Source organism: Bacillus rossius, chromosome 13 (genome assembly GCF_032445375.1).
Source record: "Bacillus rossius redtenbacheri isolate Brsri chromosome 13, Brsri_v3, whole genome shotgun sequence".
In the NCBI taxonomy this organism is placed as follows: Eukaryota; Metazoa; Arthropoda; class Insecta; order Phasmatodea; family Bacillidae; genus Bacillus; species Bacillus rossius.
The window spans coordinates 7,704,451-7,728,514 of NC_086340.1; the positions used below are offsets into that span (position 1 = coordinate 7,704,451).

At 40.2% G+C, this 24,064-nt stretch overlaps 1 protein-coding gene across 1 annotated transcript; it reads right to left on the reverse strand.

Moving 5' to 3' along the window:
• Positions 1–338: 338 nt before the first annotated feature.
• On the reverse strand, positions 339–23,859 carry LOC134538590 (carbonic anhydrase 2-like). Its single transcript, XM_063380016.1, has 9 exons — positions 23,816–23,859; positions 17,586–17,668; positions 13,946–14,032; positions 12,801–12,881; positions 10,951–11,115; positions 8,649–8,796; positions 5,123–5,228; positions 2,538–2,762; positions 339–443 (listed from the first exon to the last, which is right to left on the reverse strand). Exons 2-9 carry the CDS (start codon positions 17,659–17,661, stop codon positions 339–341), a joined length of 993 nt encoding a protein of 330 aa, XP_063236086.1. The 5' UTR covers positions 17,662–17,668; positions 23,816–23,859.
• Positions 23,860–24,064: the final 205 nt, after the last annotated feature.

Here is a 24,064-nt window from a genome sequence, read left to right on the forward strand (position 1 = left end):
CACGGATGTCGGCGGATGTTGACGGATGTCGGCGGATTTCCGTGGATGTCGGCGGATGTCGGCGGATGTCAGTGGATGTCAGCGGATGTCGGCGGATGTCAGTGGATGTCAGTGGATGTCGGCGGATGCCGGCGGATGTCGGCGGATGTCAGCGGATGTCGACGGATGTTAGCGTTTGTCGGCGGATGTCGGCGGATGTTGGCGTTTGTCGGCGGATGTCGGCGGATGTCAGCGGATGTCGGCGGATGTCAGTGGATGTCAGCGGATGTCGGCGGTTATCGGCGGATGTCGGCGGATGTCGGCGGATTTCGGCGGATGTCGGCGGATGCCGGCGGATGTCAGCGGATGTGCAGCGTCTGTCGGTTGTTCAGGGGCTGCAGTGGCCTGAAGTTCTCTCGGATCGGCAGGCCTTTGTGGTCCAGCAGAGAGCGGAATGCTGACATCTGGGGGAAGAGTTCACGTTCAACGTTCAAGGGCGCCTTTAAGGGGGCGGCTCCTCTTCCTAAATATAATCAGAGATTTAAATTGATTCCATATATTACTAACGCATACAAATACTATATTACAACAATTTTATGCAAGTAAAGGTTTAAAATTTTCACATGAGAAACAATGTAAATAATCATTAAATAAACTATAAACATTTTTTTTTGTATTTATTACGTTTTACAAACATGATAACCGCCGTTATTTTGCACAAATTACTTCCAAACAGATACATAATATTTATAGATGGAAAATCAAGGCCAATTCCGTTAATAGTCAAAATCGTACCGAGAAGGTTTAAAAAAACTGAGTTATAATACTTAAAAACCTTTGACTGCTACATATGTTTTGATAACGTCCAACCATTACTACAAGGGATGGGAAAGAATATGGGATGAATGATTTAAAAAAAAAAAAAAAAAACATCACTGCGTTAGTAGGCGCTAAGTAAAAATCCTTCAAACATTATAATAATATTTCGGGGGGAAAAAATGTTGTTCTTTGTATTCGATTGTCATGTAATTTGTGTTATTGTGGTGCCTCGTATCGGTCTGTTCCATAATGTAGTCCTGTCTAGGTGCTACCCCCCCCCCCCCTTACTTATCCAAGGCTATACATTGCTTCGCATACCACGCAATATTTCTAATTTCGTCTTTTTCAAAATTTTATAAGTTAAAACTAAAGTTGTATTCGCAACTGTTCTAAAATATAGAGTCTTCTTACTCTTAAGAGGCTGTGTACCGTTGCAGAGATTATGTAATTTCCCAGGCTGGTGATGGGCAAGAAGAATAATTATAATCATTATTTTGAGTTGGTAAAAAATACTAAATAAATCATTAGAGCTTTAATTTCTTTCTTATATGCAGACATATCATTTGTATTGCGATTTAAAACATTTCTTCCGATGTTCTTCTTATTTAATTTCCAAAAACTATTATGCATATTTAATTGTAACATACCCTATATCCTCTTGAAAGAAGAGGTAACTTCAAAATGTATCTGAATCATATATTATCACTTACTATAAGTTCAAGTTAAATGCAACTTTATATAATGTAGCATTAGTTTATTTTAGCTGTGTATATTTAATTCAAATTTGTAAGATCTTTCTTTTTTAATAACTGTTACTTAAAACATAGTTCTCGTGTTGACGTTGTTGTGTTTTTGGAAGAAAACTATTTTCTTAGCTGGTCAATGAATGCACGTTTTCAGGGGTAGGGGAAGTGCTCGATAACTATAAAATAGTTTTTTTTAACAACGGTACCGCATTTTTCACTATGTGAGCTGGCAAACTTGAAAATAGGGGACGGGGCGAGCTTTACATAACTCAGAAACACACAAATTAACAACAGTCATAACTTATCACTTTCGAAGAAAATTCCTCATATCTTAGAACTGTCATAAGTTAGAAATATCACAACATGAAAAACACATAACTTAGAAACACATAACGCCAAAACACACGACTTAGAAACGTCGTAAATTAGACAATTATAACTTGGAACTATCATCACTTAAAACTAGCATAACTTAAAAAAACACAACGCCAACGACATAACTTTAAAAGATCATAACTTAGAAACACGCAACTAGGTCCAGGTGTAACTTAGAAAATTATATCATGCGTGTTTCTAGGCTATATGTTTCTATGTTGTGTGTTGATACGTTATGATGTTTTTTTTAAGTTATGTGGTTCATCATTGTGTGTTTCTAAGTCGCGTGTTACTAAGTCGCGTGTTTCTAAGTCATGTGTTTCTAAGTCACGTGTTTCTAAGTCGTGTGTTTCTAAGTCGTGTGTTTCTAAGTCATGTGTTTCTAAGTCACGTGTTTCTAAGTCGTGTGTTTCTAAGTCGTGTGTTTCTAAATCATGTGTTTCTAAGTCAATGTTTCCAAGTCAATGTTTCCAAGTCATGTGTTTCCAAGTCATGTGTTTCCAAGTCGTGTGTTTCCAAGTCGTGTGTTTCCAAGTCGTGTGTTCCTAAGCCGCGTGCTCCCAAGTCACGATGGTTCGCAGTCGCGCGTGTGTGTAGAGAGAGGGGGGTAGGGCGCACCTGGCGGCGGGACACGCCCTGCGGCTCCGTGCTGAGCGCCCAGCGGACCACCTCGAGGCACGGCGGGGTGGTCAGCGAGCCGCTGTAGGCCAGGTAGTGGCGCGAGAAGCTGCGCAGCACGCCGCCCAGCGGGAAGGGCTGCAGCGCCGCCGAGCTGCCGGCGCGCGCCACTGCGCCCAGCGCCGACACCAGCGGCTCCAGCGCCGGGTTGCTCTGCTCCGACAGCTGTCCGCGGGCGCGCTCCTCACTCCACACTCCACACTCCACACTCCTCACTCCGCAGTCACACTCCACATACTCCACACTCCACAGTCACACTCCACACTCCACGGTCACACTCCACACTCCACGGTCACACTCCACACTCCGCAGTCACACTCCATACTTCACACTCCACAGTCACACTCCACACTCCACAGTCACACTCCACACTCCACAGTCACACTTCACACTCGACAGTCACACTCCACACTCCACAGTCACACTCCACACTCCACAGTCACACTTCACACTCCACAGTCACACTCCACACTCCACAGTCACACTTCACACTCCACATTCACACTCCACACTCCACAGTCACACTCCACACTCCACAGTCACACTTCACACTCCACAGTCACACTTCACACTTTACAGTGACAGCGCTCGGTTCCCTCTTTCTTTCAACACGTTGTTACGAGTGTGGGAGGCAAAGTGGCCACTGACGTCACGCGTACACACCTTTGGGGATAAGGACGACCCGATATAGCCAACCCCCCACCCACTCCCCCCGCTTCAGAAAACAGCTTTATAAATATTAACTGAGCATATTAACAAGCACTGTAAAACAGAACAAAAAAAATTGTTCGCAAGCTTTTAAGGCCATTGTCTGAAGAAGCTTTGTTTTCTGGGTTATAGCCGCGTACCTACTGTAGGTAACTGCTCCCTCTATGATGGTGACTGCAATGTTTACCGAAACGTCGGTGAATTATTCGCCAAGGTAGCGGCTACAACCCAGAAGCGAAGCTACTTCACAAACAAAAAAATTGTCAAATTGTTAAATATTAGAATGTCTTTTCCGTGGTAAAAAAAAAAATATATTATTATATATGCTTGATATTTAATTCAATAAAAATATTAAATCATTCGCCAATTTTCGTAAAATATACTCAGTACTATCTCGAAAAACAGGGTACGGATCCAACGACGTCATTCGACTGCTTCAGCCCACAGGTGACATAAAGCGCCCGGCCAGCAGGGAATGCAGACTGCCCGCACAACCGGACTGCTCGCCGCGTTGCATACCCTGGAAGTTCCAGGCGGCGCAACAGTGCATTTGAACTCCTCGTCTCTTAGGCCCCGTCACAACCGTACTTTCGTTAAAAAATTTTTGAAGTGAAAACTTCTTTAGCCGCGTTGGGCGATTTTTGGTAGGGGCAAAACTTACGGGTTCACGTCACCGACATGCTAGTGACGTGTTGCGCCAGACTGGCGACGCGCAGCGGCCTGTGTACATGTATGCGCATATATACACTAATACAATTTATATACTTCACTTTATCATGTGTGTGTTGGACTCTTTTTTTGGATGGGTAAAATCTTGTGAGTTCGCATCACCGACATGCTGTATTAGCAGTAAGTGAAGTTAATTTGACCACGTGAATACATGACCTAGGTCTGACATCACTGGTAAGTCATAGCTAGGTAATGAATTTTTGCGTAATTTTGACATACCACTGACATCTGTAGTGACTAAAAAAATGATGTAAGGATAAATGATATCATGGTGACATCGTACTGATATATAACCAAAAATCATTTTCTTACGTACATTTGACGTAGAAATGATTCATATTACACATTTACAAACAAAGTTTTAAGTTTTCACTTCTGTTGACAGTCCCCATGAATGGCTATTTTTTTTTTGACGTGACAACGTCTAATAAATCGATGAACGCCAGCTGCACGCACGAAAAAGTGTCCCGTAACGCAAAGTGTCCCGTTACGCTGTGTCCCGTTAAACTCATTGTACGCTTACGCCGCATCTATCTCTCTTCCACTCGATTGGAACAACCATCGATTTGACTTTTCCGAGGCACATTAACCTTGAAACACTCCCATTCGTTTCCTACTTTTCCTATCATCGTCCTATCCTTAACAGGATAACACAGATTGGAAGAAGTTAAATAGCAAACATGTAAAAAAGTTATCGTTAAAATAATCTGTTCGTTAAAGTAATAAACATATTTGAATTAATGAGTACAAATAAAAGTAAATTTTCCAATTAAATTGTAGATTTCATTTCACTCCTTCTTTGTATCTAAACAATATAGTAATAATTCAATAAAAATTATTCAATTTTGTTCATAAAAGTATGCAATCATTTCATCAATGTTTTGTCATGACGTTGTCACGTTAAACTATCGTCCGTAAACCGACTTTACAAACGACCATTTTTTTTAAGTGTAAACATCTTACCTCTCGATGTGCGGTATATTTGGTAGGAGTAATCTCGTGAACGGAACGGGAGTCGGTGAAGGGAAATGCGTCACGAAGGCGGCGGCGTGTACAGTCAGTTTCGTAAACACTTGGAGGTCGCTCACCCGGTACAGCATCCCCACCACCCGGACTCCGGCCTCGTAGTGAAGGGCGTTCTCCAGGCTGCCCAGGGAGTGTAGGTAGTGGACCAGGTGCGCCTCCAGGGGGAACCTGCCGGCACCCGGTCACGTGGCTCAGTGTCCGTGCGAGACAACTCTATCCAGGGACGTCGGAACCTTTTCATTAGGAGGGGGGGTTGAAAGTGATGTACCTATTACGGAATATTTTGTGGTGTTTATATCCTTGTTGACAACAGCAAATTTTTTTGCTTAATTTTGTGTTTTTTGTCTTCTTTTTTTGGGGGGGGGGGGTATTTTAATTTATTTTTTATTTTTTTTAATTTTTCCTCAACAGAAAAAGTTCTTAGCACTGGCGTGTGTCCAAAAACTTACATCAAGTCATACACTCCCATTGCACAAATCTTTCAAAGATAACATGTACCTATTACACTTACCTCAGTCCTAGAGCGGGGGGGTCCACGGATCCCCTAACCCCGGAAATTTTTTGGAATTTTAGATGCAAAATTGTGCTATTTTAACGAGTCACCGGACCAAAAATATTAAATATACCATTCCAAGAATTTGATGACGTAGTGTGTATTAAATAATACTACTCTGACAGTATGTGTAGTACAATTTAAATAAAATATACCATTTAGGAATTTTGCAATCATTTTACAGTATATTGACGATCATAAATTTGATTTTTTAATCAGTGTGATCACCAATGCGACGTTTGTAACTACCGGTTGAGAAAAAATACTACTAGGACCAAACATATATTCTGGGAAAAGGAGGGGGGCGAAATGCTACTCTCGCCCCCTCCCCCCCCCCCCATACATAACAGCACGGGGGCTACTCACCCCTGCTGCCCCCCCCCCTGTTCCGACGTCCCTGACTCTATCACAACAAAATAGTGTGCTTTAAGGGCCCCCGCCTACCCGGGCACACACACTCGGTGCGCAGAGCTTCAGGAAAAACAACGCAATTTCAAAACTACTCAAGATATCCGAGTGGATCTGCTTACGAAAATCATTTAAGAGTTCGCTGAGGGCCGAAAAGTACTTTTGATTTCGGATTAAGTTTTTAAACTGTATTTTTAGAAGAGTTAAAATGGCTAAAACGCATGTTATCCGGGTGATTTTTAGGCGTAAAACAACCGGTAAAGGTTCTTGAAAGCACTTAAGGGACTTGCATGACAACTTTATCTTCATTCCACTGCAATATAATGTTACGGTCACCTGTGCACGACGAGAAGACTGCGCGCCAGTCCAGAGGAGACACCGCGCTAGAAGCACCAGCGAGCGTCGCGCTTATCATCCCGCCTCACCGACACAGATACACCCCTGACGAGGCGGGCCCCTTAATACAGGGTTCGTTTCTTACCCGGCCATTTATGTTTTGTGTTGTCCCAGTGCTGCCAATAGTTAAAAGTTATTTGTAAACCGTTTCCTCAATAACTAAAAAAAAAAATTATGCTTGAATGAAACATCAATAAAAAAATAAAATTGTGCTACCATTTTCGCAAGAAATACTCATGGTCATTTCGAAAAACGTATTTCGTGTAGGTATGCAAAAATATCCGTTGTCGTGTGTCATACAAAGTTGCAATATCTTTCTTGTAGTATTCACAAACTATTACTAGGCAACTGTTTACCGAAGGAATCTTTTGTTAAAGTAAAGAAAATTTGTTTCTGTGCTCGAGCTCATTAAAAAAAAACTTTCCCTTTTTTTCTTCATCGCAGTTTGCCAACCACACTGTTAAAAAAAATAAAGTAAATTTACTGTTATTTCAACGAATAATTCACTTCAAATAAACTAAGAGTTGTTCGTAATTTTAGATAGCTGGAACTTCGTAGAATCTACGCCGTATGAGTTAGCCCCGTTTATAATGAAAAAAAAAAACTTTGAAGTTTAAAAACGGCGTGGTTTATACGAAATTCCAAGTATCTGAAATTACGAAGAACTTTTAGTTTATTTGAGGTGAATTCTTTTTTAAAAAAAAAAATCCGTAATTTTACTGTAATTTCCAACAGTGCACACATACGCGCAAAATCCGATGCGAGGGGGAAAAAAATGAACCAAAGGAAAGTTTTCGTTATTTATTAAGAGATTGGATATTAGTACTAAAAAAAACTTTGAAAAAAACTAATTACGAATTAATGACACCAGGTTATCTGAAACAAAGTGATAAGACAATTAGTAAGTTATCCTCACCATCTAGTGACCGTAGTGATTTTTTTTAATAAATGATGTTCTTTATTTTGAAATTTTTTATGATTTTATTACCTTCATCCCTCGTGAAAGAGTTTTAATTCCGGAAACTGCTCCTCCTACACTTCGTGAATATATACGGACACTGAGTTATATTACTTTTGAACATGAATACAAAATAATCTACATATTTTTGGTGTATTGACAAAACATACAAAAACTGGTAAAGTCTCCAGTAATAACGCTCTACTTTCGTCCATCTTACGAAGATTCAGATACTTTAAATTACGAAGAAATCTTCGTTGCTAAAGTCCGTGAATTGACCGTAATTTATAACAGTGAACCATTTTGGGGCTGGACACGTGTTTGGAGGGTTTTGGTGCATTAACAAAACATTAAAAAAATTAATGGTAAAATCTACAGTAAGAACGCTCTTAGAAGATTCAGTCACATGAAATTACGAAGAAATATTCGTAATTCTTCGTTGCAAATGTCCATGAATTGACCGTAATTTCTAACAGTGCACCATTTGAAGCTTGGGGGTTTTGGTGTGTTAACAAAACATTCAAAAACTGGTAAAGTATACAGTAATAACTGTCTTCTTTTGTCCACCTTACGAAGAAATCTTCGTAACTCTTCGTTGCAACGCCTTTAAATAGACTGTAGTTTTTAACAGTACTTCGTTGCAAGAGAATTGACCGTAGTTCCTAAGAGTGCTTCGTTGCAAGAGTCAGTGAATAGACCGTAGTTTCTAACAGTGCTTCGTTGCAAGAGTCAGTGAACAGACAGTAGTTTCTGACAGTGCTTCGTTGCAAGAGTCAGTGAATAGACCGTAGTTTCTAACAGTGCTTCGTTGCAAGAGTCAGTGAACAGACAGTAGTTTCTGACAGTGCTTCGTTGCAAGAGTCAGTGAATCGACCGTAGTTTCTAACAGTGCTTCGTTGCAAGAGTCAGTGAATAGACCGTAGTTTCTAACAGTGCTTCGTTTGCAAGAGTCAGTGAATAGACCGTAGTTTCTAACAGTGCTTCGTTGCAAGAGTCAGTGAATAGACCGTGGTTTCTGACAGTGCTTCGTTGCAAGAGTCAGTGAATAGACCGTAGTTTCTAACAGTGCTTCGTTGCAAGAGTAAGTGAATAGACCGTGGTTTCCGACAGTGGTGGTTGGGGGCTGGACAGGTGCTCGTGGTGCTAGAGGGTGGAGGTGGAGGTGAAGGTGTATGGGACTCGCCTCTCCTTGTTGAACAGAACAGTGCTGGGCTGGGGGCTGGACAGGTGCTCGTGGTGCCAGAGGGTGGAGGTGGAGGTGTATGGGACTCGCCTCTCCTTGTTGACGGTGTGCTCGGAGCCGGAGTCGTCGTCGGCGCCCCAGTGGAAGTGCAGCTGCGCGAAGGAGTACTGCTCGTCGCCGGGGGACTCCCACACGTAGGGCACGTCCTCCGAGGAGTTCCATCTCGCCGTCAGCACCACTGCTCCCCCCCACCGCGCACACACACACACACAGGACATCGTATCAGCTCCAGGTGTAACGGCAACCCTTTAGGAGGTCACTTCGTGAGTGGAACACAGCTGTGGCGGACGGCACGAACCAAAGTTCGCAGAGCCAAAGAGAAACTTTAAAAGGATCACTTTCTCTCTATATCTCCCTCCCTATACTTCTATCTCTCTGAGTCTATATCTTCCTATGTATATATAAAACAGAAGACGAACGCACATTCATTTGTATGTATTTTTTAACTATCTACATTTTATCTATCTGTATTCCAATGCAACGTTGTGTAAAAAAAATTGCAAAGCGATCGGTGAAGAACTTTTGGTGATTTAAGATTCTGAACGAACGAACTTTTTCAATTTTTATTTGATATGGATGATGTCTCGGACATGCACCATTGCTAGTTCACGCTGGTTTGTCGAAAGAAAACCAAACTCAGGGAGCCAACCTAATGCGATCGCCTGTGCTGTCAGTTTTTTTTTTTTTAAGTTATACTTCTAATGCGACTTCCAACAAGGTTGCGTTAAACATTTAACGCTCCTGGGGAGGGGGAATAGAAAGAGACAGAGCAAGAGTAAGGAACTAAGTAGAGAGTAAGAAAAAAATTAATATCCTGACAGTTTGTAGTGTCGCCATATTTGTTTCAATTTTCAATACCCTTTTTGTATATTACAATTTAAATTGCAGAAAAAAATCATGTTTCATAGACACATAAATAGTGAGTGTGTGTCATTTCTCTATGTCCACGAGGTCTCGCCGCGTCAATTTTCTCCTTGGGGCGAACCCGTCCGCTTAATTATATAAACAGCTTTTATCGTTGAATGATTTCATGATTTATTTTTTTGGTTTGATTTGATGCAATATGATTTCACTAAAAATCAATTTCTACCCCTTCCTATTTTCATTTCCACATTACGAAGTTTCACTTCTTCCGCGCGGAGGGACTCCACGCACTATTTTTGCATGCAATTAAAAACTACTTTTTAATGATGACAAAGAAGTATAACTTCTCACGCGCGTACCTAAGTACACGCACCCATTTTTTTTTCTCTGACCAGATTCCGTCTACTTACTTCCGTTGCGCAAGCGTGTGGGATTTGACATCAGCCGACGTCGGCCTGTACTCCGTGTGTTTACGTGTTCGTCCTTGTCGTTCATTCCTGAGGCAACCGGCGTGAGCCATCAATGATGTGTTTTTTTTTATATATATATAATTTTCTTTATATGCTGTGTGGCCTACAGCTGTGCGCCAACGGTAAATCCTCTCTTATTCTATGCCTTTTATTATCATATCATCGATGAAATTACCGTACGTAGATCAACACCCATGCCTTACCCGGGACTCTAACCCAGAACCCCTCGCACCGCAAGCCGGTGTGCATCCGACTACGCTACGGAGGTCGGCTAATGGCTTGTGTCCAAGCTTTTTACAGCGTGTCTCGTCCTTAAACGGCGGAGTTCGTTCACTCTCTATTTCCAACGCACGATTCCTGCCACTACCGCTGTCCTCTTGTTTCTGTGTGCTCTGTTGCCAGATGTACGCCAGGGAGCGCAAAGGTTTTAATGCGATTAATTTTTATGTATCTGAAACACTGTATTTTTTTTAAAATAAAAATTGGAATTAGAATTTTGGAAATACAGTTCATGTTGTATTTCATCACTAGCATCATCTGATAACGTTAATTTTCTTTTATTTCTAAAAAAACCTTTATTGAAAAACGTCATATTAGTTTCAACTAGATTTGTAACAAAAAATAATAATAATATTATATCTGTAGCAGTCTCTGTGAGATAATAATAAGTGTTTAGTATTGAATTATTTTTTGTGACTATGACTACAACTGTAAAAATACTGACAGTAGGTACTAAATTAGAGTGTTATCAAAATCAACAAATAATAAAATTTAAAAAAAAAAGTGTGTGTTTAACTCAGTACACGCGATAGAAGTGAAACTTCTGTGGCAGATCGTAAGTGCTCTCTTTATTTATATTTGGAGTGAGAACATTTCAATACGATGTTGCACGAGAATGGCACTAGAATTCAGCCTTGAAGTTGCAATAGAAGTGTCACTCCCGTCGCGCCCGGGACGCTACAGTGCTAGCTGATGGGACCAGGCAGTACAGAGCGCACCCGTGTGCCCGTTGTTGGCCAGCGTCATGGCGGCGGGCCGCAGCGCGTACCCCCACCACAGCATGCGCGGCGAGTGCGCTGATTGGGCGGTGCTGGTGTCCAGGTCCACGGGGCTCTGCGCGGCGCCGCGGCACGGCGGGTACATGCGGTACCACACCCTGGGACCTGCAACCACGGCCCCCCGGCGCCTGGCAGTCGCCGTCATTGTGGTCATCACTGTCTCCGTTACCATGGTACCAGTCTCTCATATCAGGGTGACAGTCTCTCATATCAGGTAACAGTCTCACATATCATAGTTACCATCTCTCATATCAGGGTGACAGTCTCGCATATCAGGGTAACAGTCTCTCATATCAGGATAGAAGTCTCCATTATCAGGGTAAGTCTCCGTTATCTGGTAACAGTCTCTCATGTTAGGGTAACAGTCTCTATTATCATAGTTACCATCTCTCATATTAGGGTCAAAGTCTCCATCATCATGGTAACAGTCTCCATCATCATGGTAACAGTCTCCATCATCATGGTAACAGTCTCCATCATCATGGTAACAGTCTCCATCATCATGGTAACAGTCTCCATTATCAGGGTAAGTCTCCATTATCTGGTAACAGTCACTCATGTTAGGGTAAAAGTCTCCATCATCAGGGTAACGGTCTCCATTATCAGGGTAAGTCTCCATCATCATGGTAACAGTCTCCATCATAATTGTAACAGTCTCCATCATCATTGTAACAGTCTCCATCATCATTGTAACAGTCTCCATTATCAGGGTAACAGTCTCCATCATCATGGTGACCATCCTTCATATCAGGGTAACAGTCTCTCATATCAGGGTAACCGTCTCACATATCTGAGTAAAAGTCTCCATTATCAGGGTGACAGTCTCTATTATCATGGTGACCATCTCTCATATCAGGGTAACAATCTTTCATATCAGGGTAACCGTCTCACATATCTGAGTAAAAGTCTCCAGTCTCCAGTCTCAATTATCAATGTAACAGTCCCTTACTGTAGTAGATTGCTACCCTTATGTTGTCAACTGCAATGTCGGCCAGAAACGTTGGAGAACTCATCAGTTTGGACTCTGCTGTAACCCACGATCCAAAAAAACCAGGGAGTGAGACCGCCAAAGCCTGCGAGCCTTTTGGCTCGTCTGAAATCGTCACAAAATTGGTCCAAATCATTGAAACTGTCAACTAGAAGTAAATAATGGTATTGAGAGAGGGGCGTGGTTGACTCTTCGGTGATGGAAAATCCAACCTTAATTTTAAAAAAATAGATGGCGCAAGGATAAGGCAAGAGTACCGGTTCGAATACCGATACGGCCATCTTAATTGCAGTTTTCTATGGATTAAATAAGAACACAATCTTTCTGTTCTTAAACAGGAAACATCTGGCAGTCCCCATACCCGTCTACCACCCATATTTATCATCTTGTTCGTCTTATTAACTTTTTTCTTCTTTGTGTTCATAGAACATCTCCCGTTTCTAAACTAAATTCCAACATCTAATAGTAACCTTAAAACCTGAAGACTTAATTTCAACTATATTCAACTTTAACCCAATGCAAGTTAGTTGCTGATATTCAAAGTGGCGATACAAAACTGTACTATTAGTGTGTTTTCTTGCGCTGGATTTTAAAGTTTTCCCCTCAATCGTGCGGTGCATGCCTGAATGCTCATCAAACATGCCTATATGCTCACCACACATACCTATATACTCATCACACATGTCTGTATGACCATCATACATGTCTATATGCTCACCACACATGCCTATATGCTCATCGCACATGCCTGTATGCTCACCACACATGCCTTTATGCTCACCACACATGCCTATATGCTCACCATGCTTAGCGCCGTAGTCGAAGTGTGGATGCGCCCAGTGCGACAGGTCGCTGTATTTTCGTGCGTGCACTGTTCTGTTCGCTGCGACAACAAGGCAAACGACATTAGCTCTTGTCATCTCACCAACATTTAAGTTCTGTACAATCATTCAAGTTCAAGCTCTAGTCAGATTTATTTTTTTACTTATGCCAAAAAATTCACTATTGTGTTTATTCCTGCTGTAACTATATGAAATGCCAACCAAAGTACTCGTTATTAGATATTTTTCAAGTTACAGATGTGTGTATACGTGTGTGTGTATGTGTGTGTGTGTGTATATATATATATATATATATATATATATATATATATATACCTATATCATTGTTTTGAATATGCGATATTATAATCACAATATAATATAAATAATTATAATCTCTTAAAAGCTAATCAAAGCATAATATAATATCTTAAACGTTAATCAAAAGATTTTTTTAATTCTGATCATTTTCAGAGAGGTATTTCTCATGTATAGGTCGTACTGACAGCCCATCATAATTTAAATTCGAACTGCAAATAATGTAAAATAGTCTTAAAATATCTAAAGCCTCATGGCCTATGATTAATGTATGGTATAAACCAACATATTTGCAAGAATAGGCCTAAAACACTTGATTTTCTGTTGATTCAGGATGTAAAGTGAAACGGTATTTGTGCTGTATATAATGTAACCCTGTAAAAAAAAGAATAATAATATTTAATACAAATCCGAACATACATTTTATAACTGCCTACAGAATAATGCTGTGGTAAAAGTGTAGAGTGAACGTTTAGGTAAAGTAATGTTCAGCTCTTTTGCGTGACACCAAAAAAAAAACCAATTACTGAGTGCAATACAATTTTGGTTATTTCAATGGGTGTTATATTCAAGATTAAATTCAAGCTTTTATTAACTGTATAACATGCTTGTAGTCACTTCCAAAGAATTAATGTCATATTAATTATTTATTGTACCAAGCAAAAACCAAATTATATTTATCAAGACATAAAAAATATTTTATTTTCAATTGCGTTTTCAGATATACCTACCAAGAACTTTGCTTAGGATTGCCAGTTCATTTACCATATCATAGGTACCACCAATAGTAACTAACGTTTAAACTTACGTGAACTAAATTCAAGTTTCTTCACCGAATCAAAGTCTTGTTCTGAACCTTTAAATGCATCTTCCTTGGCCGTGTAGCTGCTTATTTCTGAAAACATGAGCAGTAATTATTCATTACACAAAACAAAACCACTTAAAATTAGTACAAGGTCGTCTCCCATGATTCAAGATGTCGTTGGTGAACTTGCATAACGCTGAAATCACAACAACGCGACGCGATGGGAGCGAATATTTTTTCTTCTTTTCAAACCAACCACACGTTCTCATGTCCGTGAACGTAGTTCTGAGAACAGAAACGTGACACAAATATGACGGACCCACGTGCAGCAAAATAAACCCGTATATAGTCACTATCGTAAACATCAGGGGGATTACCAAAAAGTATTGACGTGCCAAATTAAACTTTATGATAGTAATGATACTCTGTAATATATTTGGTAAAATAAAATATTAATTGTAAAAAGTAATTACAAGTTTTAAAACACCTAAGAAAACTGGCATTGCAATGGCTATAATGGATTTTCTCCTTTTAACATCTCCAGAGATTCAGTAATACAGCGATAAAGCGTTCTTTTGGTAACCTCAAAGGACGTGGTTCAAATCCCGTCACTATTTTTTTTTTACTTCTAAAAACATTATAATATAATAATAACATTATTAAATCAGTTCAATTATTTTAAGGTTTGTTGGAAATATTTACAGACTGATTTCAGCGTTTCAACAAAAACCAATTATGCAAACATAAACTTTGTGTTATAATATGTGTTATAAATAGATTTGGGTTCATATTTTAGTAATTCCATAGAAGTATAACTTCTAACATGTGAATTTTAAAATATAAGCCGTATTTTAATAAAATTAATTGTCGAAAATCAAGTCCAAAGCCGGGGTTATATCAGAGCCGTTTCATATAGTTCAAAATCTCCTGTTGTATCGTGTTGCAAGTAAAGTTTAAGATTCAGGCAGCGAATTATAGCGGCGGGCCCAGAAATCGTGTATGTGATTCCATCCAGAAATTTTGGAATTTGTTAAGCGGCTATTTTATGCAAAAGTTTATATATCACGCTCGACGTTATTTTTAAAAGTATTCCACGTTAAAATTTCGTGTACGAGTTCCGTGTTGCAAGTTCGTTTGCAACGTGAACAACGCGAGTATACACGTGTGGTTAGTTAGTTTACACGTCACTGGCCAGTACTAAAAGACATCTTCTTTTTTTTTTGACGTGGTAACGTCTTATAAATCGTTGAACGCCGGCTGCAAGCACGAAAAATTGTCATGTTCCGCCTGAGCCGAGCGTGGTAAAGAACCAGCCAACCACCGTACGAGAAAATCTTCTATAATATCAAATAAGGTTAAGACGGGCTTTTAAACTAGTAGTTCTTCGTGATTATATTTAAACTAATTATTTAAATTAAATTTTCAAAAAAACTGTTAATAATATTTGAAAATTAAAAAGTATGCAATTTTTCATTAATGTTTTCTTATGACGTTATCACGTAAAATTATCGTCCGTAAACCGACTTTACAGACAACACCCCATTTTTTTTCTTCCGATGTTGGCAACCCGGTTGGTATCAATCTGGCAACAGTGCGTGCCACTTGCTGTGCCCTGCGGGTAAGCCTAGATTCACTCGTCCTTCTGGACATACCCGAATACTCACGTTGGCAAGCCTTCTTTCAACAGACGAGAGAGCCAAACTTCCGATCGTGCATCTTCGGTTTTTTTTTTTTTTGTTTTTTTGTTCATTGTAAATAAATATACAACACATGATAACTAATGGTCAATTAGGTTAGGTTAGCTCCATTATATAGGTACTTTAAAACATTGTGGACGGTTGATTTGGTTAGGATAGCTACATTAAAGATACTGTGAAATCATGTAAACGGTTTCCTAACGCTGGATAGCTACATATTAAAAGGTTATTTGCTAAGCAACCATAAAATGATTTTACAGTATTTTTAATGTAGCTATACTTACCTAATATAACCAACCATCTACAATGTTTTAAAGTGTTTATAAAATTACTCCTTGCTAATTTTAAGAATGACATCTTTTAAGTTAAACCCGCGCATTTGGAGAATAAATGCCCGCGAATTTTTTTTTCCCCCTCTAAATATATACACCTGCTGTGGTACGGAACAAAAAAAAAAAGCGAGCATGAACTTCGGGGAACTTCGGGTTGCGCTCTCTCGTCTGTTGAAAGAAGGCTTGCCAACGTGAGTATTCGGGTATGTCCAGAAGGACGAGTGAATCGTAGCCTTCCCGCTGTGCGCTGCCACGCAGGCGGGGAGACGCCGCAGTGCGATTCTCTCGTCCCTGAAGCCGGGGAACCGCGCATGACGGCACACACACGCCCTCTGTCCTCGGAGGAGGTCTGTCCCCACCGCGATCACAGTTGCGCGACGGATGCGATGAGACAGGAACATATTCATCACGCCATTGCGAACACGTGGTTCTCACCCGCCCAAAAGAAAAAGAAGAAAAAAATTGGGTCGGTTTACGGACGATAATTTTACGTGACAATGTCATAACAAAACATTGATGAAAAATTGCATACCTTTTTTTTAATTTTTTCAAATATTATATTTACAGTTTTTTGCAAATTTTAATATAAATAATTTGTTTTAAATATAATCACGAACAATTAGTTTAAAAAAGCCCGCCTTAACCTTGTTTGATATTAGATATAGAAGATTTTCCTCGCACGGTGGTTGGCCGGTTCTTGCACGCTCGGCTCAGGCGGAACGTTTCAATTTTTTCGTGCGTGCAGCCGGCTGTTCATCGATTTATAACACGTTATCACGTCAAAAAAAACTGTTTTTTTTTCAAGGTTTTTTCAAATAAAATGTTCATTTCCGTTGCCAACGAACCAAACATTCGACGGCCACCAGTCCTACCACTTCTACATGCGTAACATCTTAGCTCTCGATGCACGGCATGCGTGGAACGGATGCTGCCATCTATGGCGGATGGCGCGAACTAAAGTTCACGAATTTCAACCGAGATGGGCAGTATTTTAATGAAATTTTCTTGTCTAAAATAAAGTTCAAAGCCGGGGTTGATTTTTTTTTGACGTGTCAACGTCTAATAAATCGATGAACGCCGGCTGCACGAACGAAAAAGGATGACTAATTGTTCCGTTACGCACATTGTTCCGTTACGCTGTGTCCCGTTACGCTCATTGTACGCTTGCGCCGCATCTATCTCTCTTCAACTCGACTGTTTATAAAGTGAAGTTAAAAGTTAATGTGGTTTTCATTGCTTATTACAACAACAATTTCGGCAATAAAGGTTAATTATTATTGCATTTTAAAAATCTGATTACTAGTATGATTTCAAGTATTTATTCTTTTATTAGTAAAATAAAAATGATTCAATTTTATTCATAAAGTATGCAATCATTTCATCAATGTTTTGTTATGACGTTGTCACGTTAAACTATCGTCCGTAAACCGACTTTACAGACAACCAATTTTTTTTTTTTTTTTTTGCAACATGAGAACGCTTGAACTTGCTGGTCGCCGAAGTCAGATGTCGCACATCGCCGGCGACTGCTGAGTGGACTCGCTCGCGGTTCAAATGCGCAGCTCGCGCGTGCGACGTCTACCCGGACTCCGGCCCATGGTCGGCAGCACTCACCGGCCTGGCTGTTGCGCAGCAGGTGCGATGCCGTCTGCAGCAGGAGCCAGCACGAGGAAGGAGACAGCCGTCGCATCACCGCCCTGCGCACGGACGTAACCAGCACTGCAGCACTCACACTTCGTTGATGCTTCTTCCTTCGGCATTGTTGTCCCTCCCCCTCCTCCTTCTTCCGGTGACACTGCTGGCGCCAATGGCGGCTTCAGGATGACTTTTCGGGAGGGGGCTATCGCGCAAAGAAAGGTCGTAGTTGCAAAAATATGAAAGTGATCAGATATTGGCCTTGGAACAGTATTTACAAACTACAGGTTTCAAATACAGAACCTTAGTAGCTCCATGCAACTTTTGATGTGATAAAAGTTTAACATATGAAATTAAATATTTAAGCAAACATAAATATACACTAATCAATAAAATTGGTCTCGGGAGTGGATATCGCCCCCACCGCCCCCCTTCTGGAGCCGCGCTTGGCTGGCGCACTGCTCATTGTGACTATGAAAAGGTTTTGATAAACATATTAATGTCGAAACTACATACTATGGAATACTTTCTGTATGTTTAAAAAAAAAACACTTTTTTTTCGTGCTTATTGCGTGCATATAGGTCAAAATGTGGGCAGCATACAATCCAGAGATGACTTTGAGTTGGTTAACCCCACGCACAAAACTCTTGGACCACGCTGGTCTCTTTCCCCCCTCCCCCGAACCCGGGAAAATTTCCGTTGCCCCCCTCCCCCCCCCCCCTTCCTAGTGAATTCTACCATATTTCCGACATTGTCCTTTGGTTCCCGCGCTTCAACAAAGAAGATGTGGAACCTTTAACGTCCAACGACTGTATTCAAAGAATACAAAAAAAAAACTCTTAAACCTTATGACGCAAAGATGAGAGAAAAGTTCAGCTGTCCGGTCTTATGAAAGTTGCGATGAGGGCATAAAACCCCCCACCCTACCCCCCCCCCCCCCCCCCCCAAAAAAAAATATTTTTTTTAATCCTACAGAATTAAACAAACGCTGGAGTGACATTTAAAATAAACTACCGGTTGGTTTGACTTTCGATGACATGAAGTCAGAAATGCGTTAAAATTGCCTTTTAGGGGAAAATTATTTTTTAAAAAATTTTCGGACTCACTTTTAAACATACTCCAAAAACTCATCAAAATCTCTTCCCCCACCACCGTTACTCCAACTACCAATTCGGAGCTGAATCCACTATTGATTGGTTGAGCTTTTGTTCGTTTCTGATATGTAACTTTGACTGACTGTAGAATACCTATGGTTTGCCTTTTATGATGGATTAGAAATCAGTATTCTTAGTTTAAACCCAAAAAATAAACGAGAAACGGCATATTGAATTTTAAACACTATTTTCGAGTTTACCACAATCGGAATTTTCTTGTACCAAAGAATTAGGTCTTCGGTCCTCCTATGACTATTAAACTCTAATACACGTACTAAACTTCCAAATACAAGCATATGTGTAATACACGACACTAGCACTCCTAGTTGTAAGCATTGAAAACAAGATTGTGGCAGCGCACTCTAGCAGACGACAGTTATAACACACGAAAATAGCGCTTATAAAAGCGAGTACTGTATTTAAAGCAAAGATGGCATCTTGGCCTCCAACAGATGCTGTTATTATTTCTTCATATTAAATAATATTACAATTCGAATATGCATTATTTTTATAAATACCTTATTTAATTATTTATCGTGTAGGCCATATGTCTCGATGGCCGTGTGTTCAAAGGCGTACATTTTTCATACCAGATGTCCAACCTTCATGGTTCGAATCACCTCACTTCCAATGTATTTTTTAATATATATATATATATATATATATGTGCATACGAGTCATAAAAACACTGGTAGGTAATAGAACATCGACCTTACGTGCATGAGCCAGATCTACACTGGTGTACTCCAGGAACAAAAAGCGGAAACAAAGATGAGAACATTATGTCATCCAATGTGGTGGATTCCAGTAGACGAAAACAAGATGGCGGACATTACATCACCAAAATGGCGACTTCAAGCAGACGAAAACAATATGGCGAAATTCTAAGATGGCGACCAGGTACAAGGTCATTAAAAATGGCGGCCGGGGTCAAGATTACCCAAGATGGCCGCCATGACGTCACAGTCAAAGATGGCGCTTGGCACCGCGGCCCTGGACCATGGCGCCGGAGTCCCTATTTTATACTACTGATATTTGGTGAGCCTTAAATTATGAAACCTTTGAAACACGTTTTACGTGTCACTGATAACCGTTACGCCTATTCTTTCTTTCTAATTTTGGGGAAGGGGGTGAGAAGCAAAGGTTTTTCTTTTCATCCACCGGACACATTTTACATTTTATGGTAAGCCGGTTGAGAAGGAGGGAGGGGAGGGGGGGTAATTTCTGCCTCTTGCTCCGTGTCTTCAACCAGTTTTTGAAACGCATAGCGTACATACAGACCGCAGCGTTCAGTGGCTGCTGTCCTTCGCTGTTCGCGCGTCACGTGACAGCGGATGTGGTCGCGTGTAGACAATCAGCCGTTGACACGAGGTCGAAACAAGCCTTTCACGTTTGGTTTTTGTTTACAAGCACTCGACTATTTTTCGAAATTAGAGGATAGCTTCCACAGGTTGGCTGAATTAATTTTTTTTTTTTTTTCCTAGCTATCCGTAAGGACATCGCCTGTCGTGAATGAACGTTCATCCACACTCGCCGCAGTGTGTATTCGCAACGCCGCGTAAATTTCAATAACCGAAGTCTCCCAGTCACGACATCTAAATTTCGCTTCCAACACTTTCCAATCAGACCCGAGCACCAAAGGGAGGCCAAGTTGAGTTCCGAAAAATTTTTTGACGTGATAACGTCTTATAAATCGATGAACGCCGGCTGCACGCACGAAAAAAATTGTCACGTTCCGCCTGAGCCGAGCGTGCGAGAACCGGCCAACCACCGTGCGAGAAAATCATATATAATATCAAACAGGTTAAGGCGGGCTTTTTAACTAATTGTTCGTGATTATATTAAAAAAATCATTTAAATTAAATTTGCAAAAACTGTAAATAATATTTGAAAATTAAAAAGTATGCAATTTTTCATCAATGTTTTCTTATGACGTTATCACGTAAAATTATCGTTCGTAAACCGACTTTACAGAAAACCCCCCTTTTTTTATGCTAGTATTTACCCAGGAAAGTAGAAGAAAAATTACAATTTTATTGCTAATAAAAAAAATTGAAACCTTACATGTTATGCGAATTTCTTCCAGATCATTTTTACAATTGCCACGTTAATTTTATTTAGTCTTTTGGTATTTCTTTTTTCTTAATTGTGGGGTTTTAAAAATGGTAAATTCAGTAATGGGGCGGGTGCCCCAAAAACTTAGTTGCCCCGACGACACCGGAAACTCCAACTACCTCCGTCAGGTTTTTGTTTGACAAGTAGAATGACTAGCGTTTCCATCATTATTGGACTGGTTGTTGAAATCAGCCAATCAGAATCGTGCCCAGCGAAAACGAAATTCGTTTCCGTATGAACGAATTTTAAAAATTTGCGATGAACGTATAAAGAGATTAAACGAGTCAAAGAGTTAAAAATAAATAAATAAATATTTTGCATATATGTTACGTGTAAAGCAATTTTTTCTGTAAGAAATTATTAATTAATGGTAGCAGAACATTAATTTTACTATGCAACTAGATCGAATATGATTTAAATTAATAATTGCACAAAAATCATAAAAACTCCAATATTTTTCATCCATTACTGTGGTGCATAATTCAAATTGTAAAATGAGATTTAAATAGAAAGTTAAAGTTAGCTTTGTCAAATAATAAGCTTAAATAATGTGGCATGGCCTCAACTAGTTGTAATCCATACTTAATATTAGAAATGCGAAAGTGTGTATGTCTGTTCGTCCTTCTTTCACGGAGCAACAAAGCGACATGATTTTTTGCATGTATATAGTTTAAGGGCAGGAGAGCGACATAGACTGAATATAATTATGAAATTTCATCCCTAAGGAAGAGAGCAAAAAGAATAAATTTAGTTTTATAGTAGAAAATCGTAGGAGGTAGGCCATAGACAAACAAACAGTGAGTTTGTGTAATTTCTCTATGTCCGCCACACGGTCATATAGTAAAAACTGTCTATTTCCTAACCTTCTCCCTGGTGAAACCCATTCGCTGAAACTCGCGACTGCTAGCGAACTAATGACAGTTTAGTTTAGAAAATAATTTATTTCTTCCGTAAGATACGGCAACAACTGTAACTGAAACTGCATATTTCTTGACAACCGCATTTGCAAATTTCGTGCGAATATTTCGCGAATGTGAATATCAGAAAAATAATCATTTTCAATGTGAAGATGTTATTAAGTAAGACAAAAATATCACTTCGTTAACATTTTTGTTAAAAAAAAATTTCTTACTTAAAAAAAAAACTTTTTTTCCCACCAGCGTAACCTGAAAATTACATATTTTATCAGCCTTTACCTTAACATTGTGTAATAGGTAATAATATGTCGTTAAATCAATAAAAAAAAATTGGTTGTCTGTAAAGTCTGTTTACGGACGATAGTTTAACGTGACGTCATAACGAAACATTGATGAAATGATTGCATAATTTTATGAATAAAATTGAATCATTTTAATTGAATTATCACTATTTTGTATGGATACAAAGAAGGAGTGAAATTAAATCTACAATTAAATTGATAAATTTACTTTTATTTGCACTCATTAATTCAAATATGTTTGTTACTTTAACGAAGAGATTATTTTAACTATAACATACATGTTTGCTATTTAACTTCTTCCAATCTGTGTTATTCTGTTAAGGATAGGACGATGATAGGAAAAGTAGGAAACGAATGGGAGTGTTTCAAGTTTAATGTGCCTCGAAAAAGTCAAATCGATGGTTGTTCCAATCGAGTGGAAGAGAGATAGATGCGGCGCAAGCGTACAATGAGCGTAACGGGACAATGTGCATAACGGGACACTTTTTCGTGGGTGAAACCGGCGTTCATCGATTTATTAGAAGTTTTCACGTCAAAAATAGCCAGTCATAGGGACTTTCAATAGAAGTGAAAACTTAAAACTTCGTTTTTAATGTGTAATATGACATCATTTCTACGTCAAATGCACGTAAGAAAATGATTTTGGTATTAAATCAGTACGATGTCAGCATGACGTCATTTATCCTTACATCATTTTTATAGTCACAACAGATGTCACTGGTATGTCAAAATTACGTAAAAATTCATTACCTAGCTATGACTTACCAGTGATGTCAGACCTAGGTCATGTATTCACGTGGTCAAATTAACTTCACTTAACTGCTACTACAGCATGTCGGTGATGAGAACTCACAGGATTTTACCCATCCAAAAAAAAAGGTCCAACACGCACATGACACAGTCGAGTTATACAATATATTAGTGTGCATATGCGTGTACATGTACGCAGGCCGCTGCGATTCGCCAGTTCTGGCGCAACACGTCACTGGCATGTCAGTGAAGCGAACCCATAAGTTTTTGCCCCTACCTAAAAATCGCTCAACAGGGGTTAAAGAAGTTTTAACTTCAACAATAATTGAAAGTTCGCATTTGCGTTCGCTTCTCCCTAATAATTGTCTTTCGCCGCCGAGGGTGCGGAGAGCAGCGTAGGTACCCGTGTCCGTGTCTGGGGAAGCCTTCTTTCCACCCAAAGCCAAAACCCGAAGTTCCCCGAAGTTCATGCTCGCTTTTCTTTTTCCGTACCTTTAATGTAGCTATCCTAACCAAATCAACCGTCCACGATGTTTCAAAGTATTTACAATGTAGCTAACCTAACCTAATTGACCATTAGTATCCTTTTATCAACACATTTACGATGAACAAAAAAAAAAAAGCCCCGAAGATGCACGATCGGTAGAGACCTGTAAAATTCGCGATTTTAAATCCCTAAAGGATAGACTCCACGAGATCCTCCATGCACTCGTGCAAACACGTCCTGTTGACTGGAATGATCGTGATTCGCTAATCCTTCTGTTAGAGATTTTTTTCATTGGTCCAGAGTCCTTCAGATGAACTGTGGCCCAAGCACTGAAGCAAAAAATAATGTCAAAAGTATTTGGACTCTTATCCTATCGCGAAATGAATCCGCGAAATTTTAACAGGTCTCTAAACGATAGGGTGTTTGGCTCTCTCGTGTGTGAAATGAAGGCTTACCGAAGTCCCGCGGTGGTTAGCCACTGACCTGTCACGTGACCGCCGCCGGAGCGACACCCGGGGCTGGCTCGGCGGCTGCGCGCGGACTGGCGGGGTCCCCCCGGGGGTTCGCCCCACCGCGGCCTCGTCCTCGGACCCTCCCCTGGTCCGGCGAGTAGCTTCCGGCGCGGTGCCTCGCCCCTCCCGGTCGGGAAAACCTTCTTCTCACAGACGAGAGAGCCAAACGCCCGTTCGTTAGGGGCAGGGCCGGATTTAGAGGTCTGGAGGCCTCGGGGCA